Genomic DNA, 16248 nt, shown 5'->3' on the forward strand with positions numbered 1-16248 from the left:
GTAAGAACAACTCAAAGAGAGTCCAAAACAGACAAGCAAAACACCAATCCACATATAAAAAAAATTACATTAAAAAAGGCCCAAAACAGCTCATAGCAACACAAAGAAAGAAAAAAACAGAGATTTGAAAAAGTAAAGCAACCACCTCTATCAAGTTAGCAGCTCCATCGTCACAAAGTTGCCACCGCCTAGAATAAGGACCCAACAAACCAAACGAATAGACAGAAAATGAGGATAGACAAGCGCCCACGCTATGAACACTCCCATAATCTGACCGAATAGTGCAAGTTGCACTTTAAAAGCTATCAACGACCAAAGTGTGTCACCGGAAGAGATCCTTGAGTAGACACCCAATGAGCTGAGAAGCAGGGTAAATAGTTGAAGAATTCACGGTGACAAACGATTTAGAGATGAAAAATGCATAAAGAGTTGTTTGGTGCACAATCTCTCTCAAAGAAGGGAATTGGTTCAAAATTTGGAGGAGTTTTACGATTTAGGTGCACAACCTATTTAGGTTTAAATTTGAAATCAAGGTTTCGAAAAACATCCTAATGAGTCGGTCCAAAACCAAGTTAAATAAAAAGGAAAGATGTAGCGAAATGATATTTTTTCTTCTTTTCTTTGTTCACGTTCAGTTACAATCAATGTTATTCCAAACATACAGATTTTACAGCCGCCGTAAATACCACATGAGAACATTACACTGTGCTGCCAACACCCAAATCCACCATGTAGCTCGCCGAACAAAAACCGGAGGCAAACACGGGTTTGCATAATTTCATACACTTCACGGCCAGAAGGGATCAAACAAACCGCGTTCGACAATGCTGATGTGAAATCAAAAATTCCTTTTGACTGAGACACATGAGAAGGCACACCATCGTGATCAAACTCGTTAAGCATTTATTTCAGCATTGCACTGATGCTCCCTACTGCAGCTCCTTCTGCTCCAAAACATGTTTGAACATGTTGTTTTTCCAAGTCTCGGCCCTTCCATCTTGTCCTGGTCTGCTGATGTTGCTTGGGGCCGCCTGGGCAATTCATCTTGGGTTTCTGCCTCCCGGGTTTCAAATGAGGGGCATGGTCCATCATTGCACGTGCACAAAGGAATGGTGACAGAAGGAAATGGACTGCATGTGACTGGACAGAGCATATCCGAAGAAACTGAAGCCACACGGTTCTTTCGGATCTCTGGTGCACAAGCTGGAGAAAGACGCTCTGGGTCACGAGGGTGAAGTATACAAGGGGTACAAAGGCCAAGTGACATCTGTAATCTATTTTCCTTTGCTGGGGAGCCAGGCAATTTGACAAAGGAGATGATACCGTGCCTACAAAGCGGGCATGGAATGGACCCAGGTGGGCCCACCGTTTCCGAAGGTATGTTGCTCGTTGAGCAAAGATAGAGTGCGCATCTTACACAAAGCTCATGCTTACAGCCTGAAGGTACAAGTAAACAAAGGATGAGTATATCTTGTACATAAAAAAACTGAATTTCTATAATCTAGACACTTAATATGACACTCATTCAGCTATACTATGGGAAAGGGTAGTTTGTAAAGTATCAGGAAAACATAAGACATGAAAAATAACCACTACGGGACAAACCTTCTGCAGCTACCGAACATGGTCTTTCCAGACAGACAGCACAAGTATCTGTGTCGTCGGTTGATGTTGTCACGGACTTAAATCCACATTCCCTGCAGTAAATTCCAAAGAACTTGAGTCTATGTGGTGGCACTAATACACATGGTTAAACTTTCTTAACTAAGGATTCGAATTTCTCTACGAGTATGTGGCATCCCTTGGGTGAAACTCTCGACACCAAGCACAAGATATCCAGAAACTTGACATGTGTTAGCATCTATAGATGTACTTAGTTGAAGAGTTACCTCGCTATGTTCAGTATGCTCATGAGAGGCAAGGATAGGTAATTAGATAGGGGGAACGCTGGTATTGTTGAGTCAGAATTGGGTGCTAGAAGTGGTTCAAGCCAGTGGCGCCCCCACATTCGGGCAACATCAACTGGAAGCCACCTGAAAGAATATGCTTCACATTAATCATTTCAATAGTAACTGAACATTATTGTGAAAACCAAAAGACCCATACCCAGTGCAGTTTAAAGTCGTCTTGCTGGCACCTCTTGCAAGGAGGATCTGAAAAAATACGGACACCATCAGTTTAAATCCCAAGAGAGAGAAACTAATTTACACACGCCGTCAAAACAAAAAAGTTCTTGCCTGACAGCACTTTAAGTTACCCCCACAAGCAGCATAATGCAGTGGAGAACTTCCAGCTCCTACAAAGAATAAACTTCCACTTCAGTTTGAAGCAGGATGGGAAAGCCTTTTTCCTTTGGTTAATGTACTGGTTACTAAACAAAAAGCAAACCTATCAAATCCATAGAAGTCCCATAATGAAACGTCACAGCAGACACATTTGCTTGAAGATCAAGTAGGAGCTGTACGCAATCAAAATATCCATTCAATGCAGCCATATGGAGAGCAGTGATACCACAATCCGCTACCTTATTTACAAGTTTGGATAGAGCACTGCACTGGAATAGAATGGATAAATAGCAAGAAATATATGTGTAGATCAAATGATTCTGTACAATCTAAAGTCACCCGGTAAGCATAACCTATCCGATAACGGTTTGTTTGAAACCTAAACAAATATAAATATCCAGGCAATATAACTCCAGCAAGAATTTGGATGGGCTAAACAGAGTTTGCATCTATTTACATAGTGCACGGAAAACTTCATGCAGAAAAAGAATTTAGTGACTTAGCTGCTTTGAATCCGTAGAAATGGAAAGCAATCCCATATCATTACTCTTTTCCATTATTGCTCCAATCATGAAAGAATTTACATTCATAATAAATCTTCTTGACAAAGAAAACAGAAGCTACCACGTACCTTTGCTCATTTTTGTTCACGGCATTTGCACTATCACCTCTGTCGCTATCTGTCTGAGTGGTCAGAGATTCATAAGGAGCACTTGGAACAAAGTCAGCCACGACTAGTCTTATACATCTTACATGCCCATTTACAGCAGCAAAATGAAGAGCAGTCCTGCCAGTTAGATAGTCTGCTCTTGCAACCTAGTACAAAGAAAAATACTATGATTAAATATTGGATCACGAATCAAATTTTTTTCCCGAAGCATAACTGATATATCTAGCTTCACTATGAAAGATTAATTACTCAAATATTAGAATCCAGTTAAATAGCAACCAAAATAAAAAAAAAGAGACAATCAAAACTTACATTGCATCTGAAGAGCATGAGGGTCTGTACAACTTCCCAGTGTCCATATCGGCACGCTTGCATCAATGCTGTCTTTAAACACAGAAATCAAATAACTTAAATCAACATTCGTATCAAACTCGGTATGAAAATTCCGTTGCACATAAAGGAAAATATCCCAGCTGCGTTTAGAATGAAATCTGTCGCCTTAACAAACTTAGGCATGAAATTAGTTCAATCCCCCATGAGCTTCAATTTTTTCGATAAGATGGTTCGATTTATGCGAAAAAGAAACCAATCACCAACCTTTCTAACCAGATCAATACCCAAATGCCAAATTTACTCTAATGGGGATCCAAAATCACAAATTTAATTACTGTCTGACAAACAATCAAAATTTAAATGAGAAAAAACACCAACTTTCGTACCTGCCCACAGTAATTCCTGGAATTGGCATCAGCTCCATTCTCCAGCAGCAAAGAAACAATCTGAATCAAACCCAGAAAAGAAAACCCAAATTAGAAATCGGATAACCAATAAAAAAAACAACCCAGGAATGGAAAGAGGAAGAGAAGACGGAAAAAGCACCTCGTTGTGGCCTTTAGCGGCGGCGAAATGGAGAGGGGAGTTGAGGCCGCCGAAGGTGGAGTATTTGGCAAGGCAAGGATTGCAATCCAAGAGCATCTTGGCCTCGACTACATCGCCGTCTCTCGCCGCCGAAACCAGCCGTTCGCCGGAGGCAGAGCACCCGAATGAATTGCCCATTTCTTTCCTCTCTCAACCTCCGCCTCTATCTCTATCTACCTATAAATACGAAAGCGTGTGGAATTTGGAAAATAAATTGAAAAAGAAAAGGATAATTTAGATCAACCGTCGTGGAAGAACGACAAATGGGATGGAAAAATGGAGGATTTTTGGACTTGGGGGTTTGACTTTGTTGGGGAGTAGTGTGCTGGTTTTGACAGACAATCAATGGAGATGAGAAGGAATGGCGAAGCTGTGGTGGTGGGCCTTGGGCCTACTAAAAAATATGAAATGTGATTTTATCTAATAATTTTCTTTTTAATCTATTAATCATCGACAACTGTCGTTCACGAAATGTAGATTGATAATTTCTTCATATAGAGTAGAGATTTAGATTGATTTTTGTCAACATCAATGATACGTTTACTCACTTGAAATATAGATCGATTATTATCAACATCATTGACACATTTACTCATTTGGATTCACTCATAAATTGAGGAGGTCGTGAAATAATTTGGTCAATTGATTTTTTTCGGTTTTAAGGTAAATTACTCGTTGAAAGGAAAAAAAAAATGTATCAAATAAATTTTAAGGAACATGTTTATAGAGAAGTTAGTTTTCATGCACATGCTATTTTTTGTAGATGCTATTTCTTCTATTGGTTACAATGTTGACAATATTTGTATTTGGGGTAGGACGCATGAGGCATGCCAAGCATTTGTTTTTTACTATTTCGGTTCTGGGTGTTCTCGGAGATTCTCCCCTTTTTTTTTTTTTTTTTTTTAAGTTTTTTTCTTTCCAAATGTTTTCGTGTAAAAGTCATAAATTAGAATAATAAATAAAAAAAATACAATATATGGCTCGTTTACTTATTAATAATGAGTGTAAAAAAGAAAGCGAATGGTTCTCTACAAATTTCTCAATTAAATTTTTGGAAATTCTTGGTTGTGAAGAATGAAGATTGATTCAAACTCCGTTCGTAACTAATCTTACATTTAATCTAACAGAATTTATCGTTCGATAAAAACAAAAAACAAAATAAATGGCAAAAGTGATCAGGTGGTCCGCAGGTCACGATTATCATGCGTGCAGAACCCGACCAAAAAGAGAAAGTGAATGCACATCATGCCAACTGGATGATTTTTGCAGAAAACGGACACGTGGGACACACTCACTACAACGACTGCCGGTTTGTAAAAATCGATCGGGTGAGATCGGACGGTTGAGGGATGAGGGCATTCATAACCAAGGGAGTGGGGATCGCTTTCATGTGAGAAAGGTGTGAGTGTAAGACTCAAGATTTTTCTCATCAATTAATGTCGACGTGTACGCAAGGAATTAGGTGAAAGTTTGGTTTAGATGTGGGCCCGTTACGCTTGTGGGCTTCTCTCTTTACCAGAAAACTTGCAAGATACGAGTACACTGTAACGTCTTGTACTGTTATAATGCTAAATGTTATTGTTTTTCAGCATATCGTTATATTTTTAGCACTGAACATCTTGATGACGGTAAACCCGTCTCATAGAAGTTTCTCTCATGGGCCTTAGATTGAAGAGGATTGTTCTACAAACACAATTTTCTTGGCAAAGTGTCTTTACAATATTTGTGGTTGAAAAACTAGGTTATATTTCACTTTCAACAAAATACTGTGTATTGTTTACATTAAGTTGAACACATACAAATTTTGATTACCAAACTCGACGACGAGGACGACAACGACGACACCGACGCTTACGCTTAGCCTAACACGGTTTTGAAAAACAATTATGTTTTCTTGCCCTACGTAACACAATACAAAAATGTGCAAAATCGATCAATGTCGTCGTCGTCTTTGTTTTTATTTATGTACCTGCTTATTGTAGTCGAATGTTTACCTACAACAAGTGGCAATATAAATTGGGTTGGTCCAAATTCAAGACAAATAAATTCCAACCAAATGGGCTTTTCTGGTGGATCCAATTGGACCAATTGGCCATGAGACCATCAATGGGTTCTTGTTTGACATTTAAACTACAACAATCTATGACGTGGCATTCGAACCAGGATGCAAGGGGACATGCTTACTGATATCGCTATGGCCAATTGGCTTAACTCATGTATGGAGACAATCGATGTTTCTGTTCACCTAACACACTCATTCACCCAAAATTTCGGATTATCAGTAAAAATCTTACAAAATACAACATTGCAGTGGTGATGGTGTTGGTTGATTTCAGAAACCTGCAAGGACATTCTCCCAAACCAAAACTTTTCCACTTATTCGTGCTTAAGTTCAATGTCTTCAAATGGTTCAAAAATGGTTTCTTTCGAATTCACAAGGTAAAGAGGCAATGGTAGTGAAAAGATAGCTACAATCGAAGTTTAACTAACCTCAAAAGCTTAAATTTCGGTATCTCGTCAAGTTCTGCAGAAGCCTAAAGGGCTACTGACATCAGAACTTTGCCCTCCAATATCATAGGATCCAGTTCCATATGAGGTGCTGTCTGCGAATAAGCAATTCGGCCAACCGCAGTGTCTCACAAATGCTGAGGTTAGATGATGCAGTTGTGGATTGCCCTCCTTCGTGCTGAAACTTCCACGATTGTGATGATTCAAGCAGCAAATACGAGTTCTATCTCGGTCACTCGGCTTCATGGAAATCCTTTTTGTCCATAGTTTCACCACAATGGATCATTGTCATCAATCAGAGTCATAATCACTACCATTATCTGATTTTGTACCACCCACCACATCCCTCTCCCGCCTAACATCATCCCCACCTCCTAAATCCTCAAAAGCATTCACAATGCGTTCTCTTCCAATGTGCCCCATCTCATCATCTTCCCAATCTCTGCGGTAACTAACCAATTCGCTATCCATTCTCGCCTTCCTAGGGCTAATCAAAACCAACTCAGCCAATTTCCTTCTCGCCAAATACAAATCATTTGGCTCTATCAACTCCCCCTTCTTATAAGCCTCCCTGAGAAACACCGTGTGAAGCTTCCCATGATTCCCTCTAGTTGAAATATAGAAAATCCCCTGATGCTGAAGCAGAAACTCTTTCAACTTATTAGGCAAATTCATCGCCATTCTAAAATGAGCAATCCTCTCCAATGTGATCTTCTTCTCCACCGTCAACGACAGCAATTCATGAATCACAGCAACTGCTCTCTTCTCCATCCGCTTCTGCGCCTCAATCGACCTCAAGTCATAACCGGAAATATCCTCGTACGGAGACCAATAGGGAAGTCTCTGCCATTTCCACACGGCAATCCGATAGTACTTCCCAATCTTAAAACCGGGTGGAAAATTCACAATAAACGAAAACCTTATATCCTCGGCATCAATCCCTCTCCCCCTATACTCAATCTCCCTAAGTTTCTCAATTGCACAAACAGATAAGCTACAATCTTTCTCAACAACCTCAATGTACTTGTTCCTAGTTTCCTCAGCATCAAACAATCTAAAGTATTCAGGGTGTTTGAGAATTACCGAGTACTCGAAATCATCCGGCAGCCCAAACTCCGCCCTCGCAATCCGAACATGCTCGAGGCGGAGCCGCCCGGTGTTGGACATCATCAGGAGCTTTCTCAGGCGGGTGACGGCGTCAGGAGTTTGTGCCACAAGCGCCTGCTTCTCCTGCTCAATCTGGAGGTGGGCTTTTCGGGTCAACCGGCAGTAGAGGATCCGCTGAACCGGGTGCTCGTAAATCTCGAAGACGTGGGGGAATTTGAGCACGAAAACGCCGGCCTCGTGCTGCTTGAAGCCGAAGCGGCGGGCGAGGAGGTCGAGGCGGGAGACTTGGATGATTTGGTTGGGCTGCGACAGGATGAGGTCCTGAAATTTGAGGACTTTTCGGGTTTTCTTTTCGATTTCCATGTAGTTGTCGTAGCCGTGGTCGCGGATTCTGGCTTGTTTTCTGGGGATGGAGGTCGACTGCGATTTGGGTCGGGTCGGGGTGAGATTGCAGAGGAGGAAAGTGATGGGGTTTAGGGTTTTTGACTTGGGGTTCAAGAAATTGGATGAGTAGGTTAAGAAAATGCGCATTTTGGGTGGCTGGGGGTTTAGGGTTTTGCGCAGGGTTTTTGGGGATGACGATGCTGCGAAGGTAGGAGACGACAGGCGAGGGAAAATGGGAAATTAGTGGGCCTATTGGGGGTGTAAATGGAAGGGAGTTTGAAATGTGGTGGGGAAATGATGAATTACTAGAAGTTGTGAGGCGCGAATACGAAACTATGTTAGCATTGGATTTGAAGGACTGCTTTTGAAAATTGGGCTAGAAAATAGTATTTAGGAAATTTGGGCCACAGTTTTTTTCTGGACCTTCATTTGTTTGAAACTCCTCCTAGTTCTCTCATTTAGACTATGAGACTCTGTTGTTCCATACAAATAGTGGAATGTTACGTATTTTAACTTGTTCACATAACATTGTGCAATAGACCGTGATGTCACGGAGGCATATCAAAGAGTACATTCCTTTTGAAAATGAGTTTTGTTTGTTTTTCCTTTTTTGAGACTTGGCCAGCCTCTAAACGAGTTGTACATAAATCATGATTTATTGTATGTAGTAATTTTATTAGAATTCAACAATTGGCGATTAAGATAAAAGAGAGACAAAAGGAGACTTTTTTTCTTAAGAGAGGGATCAGCTGGTGACTTCACCACGACATTCCATCATTTCGATGGCCGAGAAAACTCACGTAGGCATTTTAACCTCTCCCTGGCCATCATTGTGTAATTCAACAATGCTAGAAATCAAACACGGGACATGCCATGTGAAATACAAACTTAGAACTCGTCACTAACAACTGGGTTACTTCGTGGTGGTTTAGACAAAAGGAGAGTAGCATTCAACATTAAAATTAACAAGAGAACCAGAGTATTAAAAACAATAAAAAATAAAAAAACACCTAGAGGAAAAGCAAACCAAGCAAAATTTGTCATCGAAGATCCAAAATATAACCATTAGCAGAAACGAAAGGTTCCTTCCAAGAATGTCAGTAATATTTCTTTGAAACTCAGACCGAGCTGAGGCTACCTTCAAACCTTCGGGTCCACAGAGTCAATACCCGAACCAACGAACTATCGTTCTTCCAAGTTCAAAACCACACCAAAAACCCAACTAAGCAATTTACCACACAGAAATTCTTTAAAAGCGGTTCGTTCTTGACTCGAAACCCCTGTTCGCAAAACCTTTCAATCTCGACTTCTTTCACTATATATCACATCCATTTCTAATCCTCTTATGTTCTCCCATGTATCATATATTTCTGTTTCCAAAAAGCAAAACGCAAAACGCAAAAACAAAAGCTAAGCAGGTAGGCATGCATGCATGGTCTTCCAAACATTATGCTGCTTGAAGAGACGATTTTATCTTCTGAATGGTGCAAGATATGAGAGTGCTGACTGTCTCAACCGACTCCATGTTGATTTTGGCCGTCGGAAGGCTGCTAACCAGAATTTGGAATGCAACAGTCAGCAAACATCCGTTGCTGCCATCACTGCCATTGCCTTCAGATTTGACCACTTCATAGCCAGGTGGGCCACCGGGAAGGATTGCAAACCCTGATGGAAGAAGAGCTACATAAGCAGAATCTCCACCGCGCATCACGACATTTATTGATTCAGTGTCAACTGGTGCATACACTACAAGTGAGCCCGAAGGGTCAGTCCACGTCTCTTGCAATATCAGCATGTTACTGTCGTTGGCATTTGTCTCCTGAAATCAGGAAAATAACACACGAAATAAGACAACTGATGTATATGGGAGAGAATGAGTAGAAAAGTAAATAGAAGCCACTCACGTTAGCACGAAGAAGAGAAACACCATTGGCACCTCCTTGGCTCTTCGCAATTTGGACAATGCGTTGCATTGGAACGTTGCTGGACAGAATGTCCCATTCCTTCCTAAACTGTTCATCTCGCAAAAACTCAAACACCCTATGCCTTGATACCGGAACCCAAACAGTTGTTGCAACACTCAACACAATCCCTGGTGGCTCGCCGGGGTCATTCATACTCTTCCGGGCCATAACCCTCGTATCTTCACTAACATTTTCAAAGCAAAGTTTGTCCCACTTGCGCACGGACGAGGCAGAAATCCCAGCACAGAAGTTATCCACCATACGCTGTGCAAGCTTTAGCATGCTTTTCTTACCGTTGATACCTATCCCTGTTGAACATACGTATTTGTCAGAATGCAGAATATGAGACATCGCATATTTGTTAGAGAAATGTAATCGAAGGCAGTGGGGTGACCTGAGTGATCTTCACTGGAGTTGGCAGACGAAATGAGGAATGCCAGGCTCTCAAATTGCCTTTGCAGAGTGGCAAGCCACCTGTGTGCACCAAAGCCCATACCCGAACGCAGTGATTGCCGGAAGAGGGGGTGGACGACATTCTCATCATATTCAGTGTGTTCTATCCAAGTCACCTACAAAAATAAATTGAAAAAAATCTAAGTTTTAACTGCTCCTTGTTTTATGATCAATCAGGCCATGCAGCCACCTCATGAATTTACCAAAGTGACCCTTTTCAGCTTTCACACTTAGCAAAGAAAAAATTGTCGCATACTGCCAAGTTCGAATTCAAACATTTTTTCAACAACCAAAAACATTGCCATGTGCATGAATGTGTGTCTGTGAGTAAGAGAGAGAGAGAGAGAGTGAGAGAGAAGGATCGATCGGAGAAAGACAATAAGGGTCAAGATAATATCACCTAGAGATGAGTTGACATGAAACAAAAACGGATTATAAACTAAATGTGCAGTAAACAAGGTTGAGGAAAACATAAAGCGTAAAAGTCAAAACTGCGGCTTGTGGAGAAGCGAACAATATGATAAAATAGTGTACAGAAAATCACATTGCATGGAATTCAAAATATAACAAAATGAAATTGGATCCAGGTCATTCTGTCTTGTGGACGATAAAGAAAACACTGAAGACCGAAAGAGAGATAGGAATAGAAGCATCAAATACTTAGTTTACGTTACTTCCACCTGCACATAAGGATTTATGGATATCTTATATTTTTGACGCGGAAATAGATACAACGGTTCTCTACTATTAAACTGGGAGCATTCTTGATTTTCTCATCTCTTAGATCAGCAGTAAGCTAATTAAATACAGACAATGAGCAACCCTGGCTTCGAAATTCGAAGACTATATATTAAGAAAAAGGAAGAAGCATCTTCTTCAGTAAAATACTAATAAAGAGTACCGGTTTCTAGGCGAAGTCCTACGTGCATTACAAAGAAGGGCATCGGCTATAATTACCTTGGAGCAATTATTAGGCATATCTTGCACAATGCATCCGGAAGGAAGCCTCCGGCAGTTCCAAAACGGGTTTGTATTGGAACCTTCTTGATTGATGTCAAGAGAAACATCAACTACAGCCCAAACACCCTCTGCATGCTGCTTGCAGAACCGGAGGAACTTCAGTGGACGAACAGGGATCAACGGCGATAGCATTTGAAGCTCAGCGTGCATCTACAGAACAAGATCATAATGAGTTCCAATGTTTCATCAGAAGAAAGAGAAGGTGGATAAGAGAGGAGCAATGAGATGCATACCACTTGAAGAGCACCATTTCTAGTCCCATCCATGCCGTTGGATATCATATTAATGGTGGAGGCTCGAGCAACCAAACACTGAAACATTTCTGCCCATCGATTCTACTCAAAGAAAAAAATGGTTTCAAATACGTCAACTTCAAATATTATTTTACTTTCTGGAATATAGTCAAAATTTATCAAGAGACGAAACTTATCATCTTAATCTACGAAGTCCAATGTTCAAATATTAACGACATCAATATTTATCAATCCTCATGCTAACAATCTAACAGATAAGTCAGGATAAATAATCAAACGCTTCATGAAACAAAGAGTAGGATAGCATACCGCATCCATCAATGTCTCAACGAGAGCCAAGCTGTTTAGTATTACGACACAAGTGTCCCTAGTGGCTTCAGTTACAAAGCTTCTAGGTTTTATACCAATGCAAGAAAATGCCCGGTACTCCTCAAGGTTCAATATATCTGTCCCATCTGAACTTTTGATCCACAAGGGGCTATCTACCTGAGCCATCTTCACCAATTCATCCATAGCTGCCAATGCAAGATCTATGTACATAGATCTCTCAAACGGTACTTCATTCCCCATCATGCCTGAACAGGTCTTAACGAGAGGCATCATAGGGGAAGAGCTTGAAATCCCATCTCCTAAATCAAGCCCCAGTGGCAAATCAGCGCCTACAGCATTCATACCACCCATCCCAGTTCTTCCAACACCAAGTTCCAAACCGGAGGAGGCATTGCCCAAGGAGGAGATGGGCCTGCCCAAGAACTTGTTTGCGAGAGTACATATGCGGTTCAGTTCATCCTTCAGTCGAGCATTCTCAATCCTAAGTTGGTGTTCCTCAAACGATATTTGACCAGGAATGGCCGGACCACCACAATTGTTGCAAACCGGGTTTGACATAGCATCCTTTATCACACCATTCTCAGCTCTCAGCTTGTCATTCTCTTGCCTGAGAATTATATTCTCGTGGCGTTCAAGTTGTGTCTGATTCAAAATTACAAATTAACATTTCCATCATTCACAAAATCAAACACCAAATCTAACAAAATACTAAATTAAATTACCAACAAACCACAAAGTAGCCAAGTAATGTGACAATAACCTTCATCTGAGTTCTTCTGTTTTGAAACCAGAACTTGACTTGCTTCGTCTCTAAGCTGAGACGACGGCTGAGCTCCGACCTTTGCTTCTCATCCGGATGAGGACACTCTTTGAAAAAGCTACACAACAACAAACAAACAAAGCAAACCCCTATTACAAATCAAGTCCACAATCTCAAACAAAACACCAAAACACAAAAAAAAACAAAAAAAAAAAACTTTTTGACAAAAATTAAGGATTTGTGAGAAGAAAAAAACATACTTTTCAAGTTCTTGGATTTGGTTAGGAGTGTGCCTATGGTACTTTTTCTTCCTCGGCGGTTGGTCGCCGCCGCCGCCGTCCTGATCATCCCCAGATGCGCCCTCAAAGTTATCACTCCCCGACCTGCTCTCGTACTCATCATCCCTCAGCCTTCCGATGATCCCGGGGTCGAAATTCTCAGCGAAACCAAGTTCACCGTGACCGTCCATCTTCGGCTGCACAAACCAAACACCAACGGGAACATCATCCACACCATCAACAGACCAGACACAAACATAAACATCGTCAACAACAACATCAAAAAACAACAAAACAAACAATGGGGTTTTGAAGCATGAATCAGGGGAAAAGGTGACTGATTTCTAGAGAGAGAAAGCAGCATACAATGGAGAGAGAGAGGGCAGAGGAGGAAATCTGCATTGAATTGGGGATTGGGGAAGAAGGGTGGAAGCGTGGGTGTGCAATGGTGCCACTGGGCATGAAGGAGGGGGCATGTGGAGCAATTTCAGCCACAACTCTTGCCCTCCCACCTCCACTATTTCCACCCCCACTGCTACTGATCAAACCTCCCAAACTCATCAAAATTTGTGAAAAAAAACTGATTGAAAATATCGAAACTTTGAAACCCTTTAAGACTCTATAGCTTTTCCCTGAATTTGTTGACCGTTAGACTCTCTCTCTCTCTCAGCTGGCTGTGCAGGGTTTCATAGCCATGAAAAGTAATCACTATCACTTTCACAAAGGGTACATACTTGTGAGTTTTTTATTCTAAATCCTTGACCTTTAACCCAACAAATTGCCAGACTAAGCCAAAGACGGAAAAAAGTGGGAATTGCATTCCAAGTAGAAACACAAGAAAAATCTGCTTCCTTTGTCAACCCCCATGCATCACATACACACACATACAATCTCTCTCTCTCTCTCTCTCTCTAGAATCTGTTTACTGATAAAGGATAGAAAAAGAACCACAGGACAGAAAAGTTAGAAAACCCCTTTATTTTCTGATTCCCAGTTCACACACAACCACAATCTCCTTTCCTCTCCCATCTCTTTCCTTCCCCCAAATACCATGAGAACAAACCCTAAATGTTTGGCAGGATTGGAAAATACCTAACAAAGGAAAAGGTTAACTCCAAAAGGGTCTCTAAAAGCATGGCAGAAGGAAAAGCCGAAAAGGAAAACAAACAAGCACCAAAAGTTGAAAGGGAAGAAAGAAAAAGCTTATCTTATTCACACTATTACCCTTACGACTTTTGGATTACATAATTACCAAATCCAAGCCAAAAAAAAGACTCGGTGGACCTCCCTCTCCCTCTCTCTCTCTCTCTCTCTCTCTCTCTCTCTCTACAATCTATAAAGTTGCAGATGTATAGTTGGATGACATGCAAACCAACCCAGTACGGCCAAAGATTAAACCTTTTAACTTTGCAGCGAGCAAAATACTAAAACCCTCCCTCTGTCTATGTCACACAGCCAACCAAATGTTTTAATGAATTTTTACAACACCCCTCGCTCTCTTATGCCATCTGTGGAAGAGAAGACAGGCAAATATTACAAAAAAAAGACAAACAATAAATCATATTTTTCACCTTGTTAGTGAAAAAAATCATGTATTTTCTCACAAGGAAAATAGATAATCGACCACAAACAACAAAAACAGAAAGAAAAAAAAAAATACATATACGTATACATTATATATATATATATTTTTTTTTTTTTCTTTCTCTGCAACTGTGATTCTGTGAAGTCTACAAACAAAAATATATATTAAACCAATAAAATAAAACAATTAATGGCAATAAACAAAGGGAGTTGAAGATTTGCTGCTGACTTACAAGTCTCTTTCCTTCTCTCAGACAAGAAAAAATTAAAATCCAAAAGAGTCAATGGACCTTTTTTTGTTAAATTATTTTTGTTTGTCCTTTTTCTTCTCACAACCTCTATGCCTTGATTGAACCAAAATTTCAGACCCCAAATGCCTTAAATTTTTGCTTCCTTCCTCCTCACCTTCTCCCTCCTCCTCCCTCCCCGCTTATGGACACCAGAGTCTCTCTCTCTCTCTCTAAAACTTTCTCTCTCTAGCTCTCAATAAACGCATATTATTATATAGAGGCGAGAAAGAGAGGCAGAAATGGGAAGGGGCGTGGCGGGGGGCCCACAGGTTTCGTGAAATCCGCCCAAATCTGCTTTCACGCGCGTGCGGTGCTCTCGTTTTTGTGCACTTTGCCTCTCGCTGGGTTTTGTTTCGGTGTGTACGCTACATCGGTTGTCGGTGCATTGACTCCGTTTTGACCAATGAGGCGGGGCGCTATTGGAGGGTGTTATGGTCATTTGAGTAAGGAGGGTTACGGATTCCTTGAATCTAAACGCCCACCTAGACTGCAGGGTTTGGTGTACTTTTGTTTCTGTATGACGTCACTGCTTTTTATTTCCGGATATGGCTTCTTTATTTTACAGAAATGCCCTTCAACTTTCAAGTATTACGATCTGCATACGATGTCCAAATCCACTCAATTTCTTTTACAAAAATCAATTTGTACTATTTTTTCCGTTAGAATTACTTTATTAATTAAAATTTTATGAACTTGAAATTTTTAGTCGAATACATTGAACTTTCTCTTATTAATCGCAATAATTGACCTTCTCATTTTCTCAGATAAGAAAGGATGTGGTCATGGTCGTATAAGATATGAAATTTGATTAAAACACTGTTACTGAAAGAGAATCACAATTGTTTTATATATAATTGGTTTCTATTTTACGATAACATATCCACATGTGTATGTAATTCTTAATTCTTATCTTATTGCAATTTTTTTTTCTTTCACTCGAAATTTATTGAAATGCCACTTTGGTTCCATTTCTAAGTTTCATAATTACTTTTTGCTATTTCTTATAAAAAATTAATCTTAAGCCTATTATCACTTTACAAGTGAACTTATGATGCATCATATTCCTGACACTGAGGAATCATATAATAGTGGACTTAAGAAGGTTGAAATAATTATGTAAGTCTTTTCGGTCTAAAAAGTGGATTGCTAGCTACTCTCCTTTAAAACAAAAAAACAAAAACTTATGGTGACGCATGAATTTTGTATCAAAATATTATGAGTGCTGTCCATACCAACTCTAACTCAATGGCGCCATTATTGATGGTGTAAACCTAAGTTCAACACTCAATGTAAACCTAACAAATAAAAACTATAAGTATTTTTTTTTAATTATTTAGCACGAAAATTCCCATATTTGTACCAATTTTCTTTTTATTTAAGATTAAGCTACACAAATACAGATGACCATAATCTAGTAAGATTTGCTAATTAAACTGATTTATA

The 16248-nt window shown here is 40.2% G+C and overlaps 3 protein-coding genes across 9 annotated transcripts; all 3 read right to left on the bottom strand.

The window, feature by feature from the left end:
• Positions 1-592: 592 nt before the first annotated feature.
• On the bottom strand, positions 593-4339 carry LOC137720504 (E3 ubiquitin-protein ligase XBAT33). Of its 2 annotated transcripts, none has more exons than XM_068459580.2 (10): positions 3835-4339; positions 3675-3734; positions 3268-3339; positions 2917-3101; positions 2389-2549; positions 2238-2296; positions 2107-2153; positions 1890-2033; positions 1606-1697; positions 593-1437 (listed from the first exon to the last, which is right to left on the bottom strand). In XM_068459580.2, exons 1-10 carry the CDS (start codon positions 4009-4011, stop codon positions 896-898), a joined length of 1539 nt encoding a protein of 512 aa, XP_068315681.2. In that variant the 5' UTR covers positions 4012-4339; the 3' UTR covers positions 593-895. The 2 variants fall into 2 exon arrangements, with proteins under 2 accessions (XP_068315681.2, XP_068315682.2); XM_068459581.2 differs by having other exon boundaries at positions 3268-3335; positions 3835-4208.
• Positions 4340-6130: 1791 nt separating this feature from the next.
• Positions 6131-8132, bottom strand: LOC137721434 (protein ROOT PRIMORDIUM DEFECTIVE 1). Its single transcript, XM_068460529.2, has one exon. The coding sequence runs from the start codon at positions 8017-8019 to the stop codon at positions 6673-6675; it is 1347 nt and encodes a 448-aa protein (XP_068316630.1). The 5' UTR covers positions 8020-8132; the 3' UTR covers positions 6131-6672.
• Positions 8133-8908: 776 nt separating this feature from the next.
• Positions 8909-15017, bottom strand: LOC137720344 (homeobox-leucine zipper protein HDG1). Of its 6 annotated transcripts, XM_088692183.1 has the most exons (10): positions 14749-14992; positions 14330-14439; positions 12914-13128; positions 12654-12771; positions 11873-12535; positions 11543-11644; positions 11247-11459; positions 10231-10405; positions 9777-10144; positions 8909-9691 (listed from the first exon to the last, which is right to left on the bottom strand). In XM_088692183.1, the coding sequence occupies exons 3-10, from the start codon at positions 13120-13122 to the stop codon at positions 9320-9322; spliced, it is 2220 nt and encodes a 739-aa protein (XP_088548309.1). In that variant the 5' UTR covers positions 13123-13128; positions 14330-14439; positions 14749-14992; the 3' UTR covers positions 8909-9319. The 6 variants fall into 6 exon arrangements, with proteins under 6 accessions (XP_088548309.1, XP_068315502.2, XP_068315500.2 ...); XM_068459401.2 differs by lacking the exon at positions 14330-14439 and having other exon boundaries at positions 14749-15017; XM_068459399.2 differs by lacking the exon at positions 14749-14992 and having other exon boundaries at positions 13298-14401.
• Between the last annotated feature and the right edge of the window lie 1231 nt (positions 15018-16248).

Source organism: Pyrus communis, chromosome 1 (assembly GCF_041283825.1).
Source record: "Pyrus communis isolate YQ-2024b chromosome 1, ASM4128382v1, whole genome shotgun sequence".
In the NCBI taxonomy this organism is placed as follows: domain Eukaryota; kingdom Viridiplantae; phylum Streptophyta; class Magnoliopsida; order Rosales; family Rosaceae; genus Pyrus; species Pyrus communis.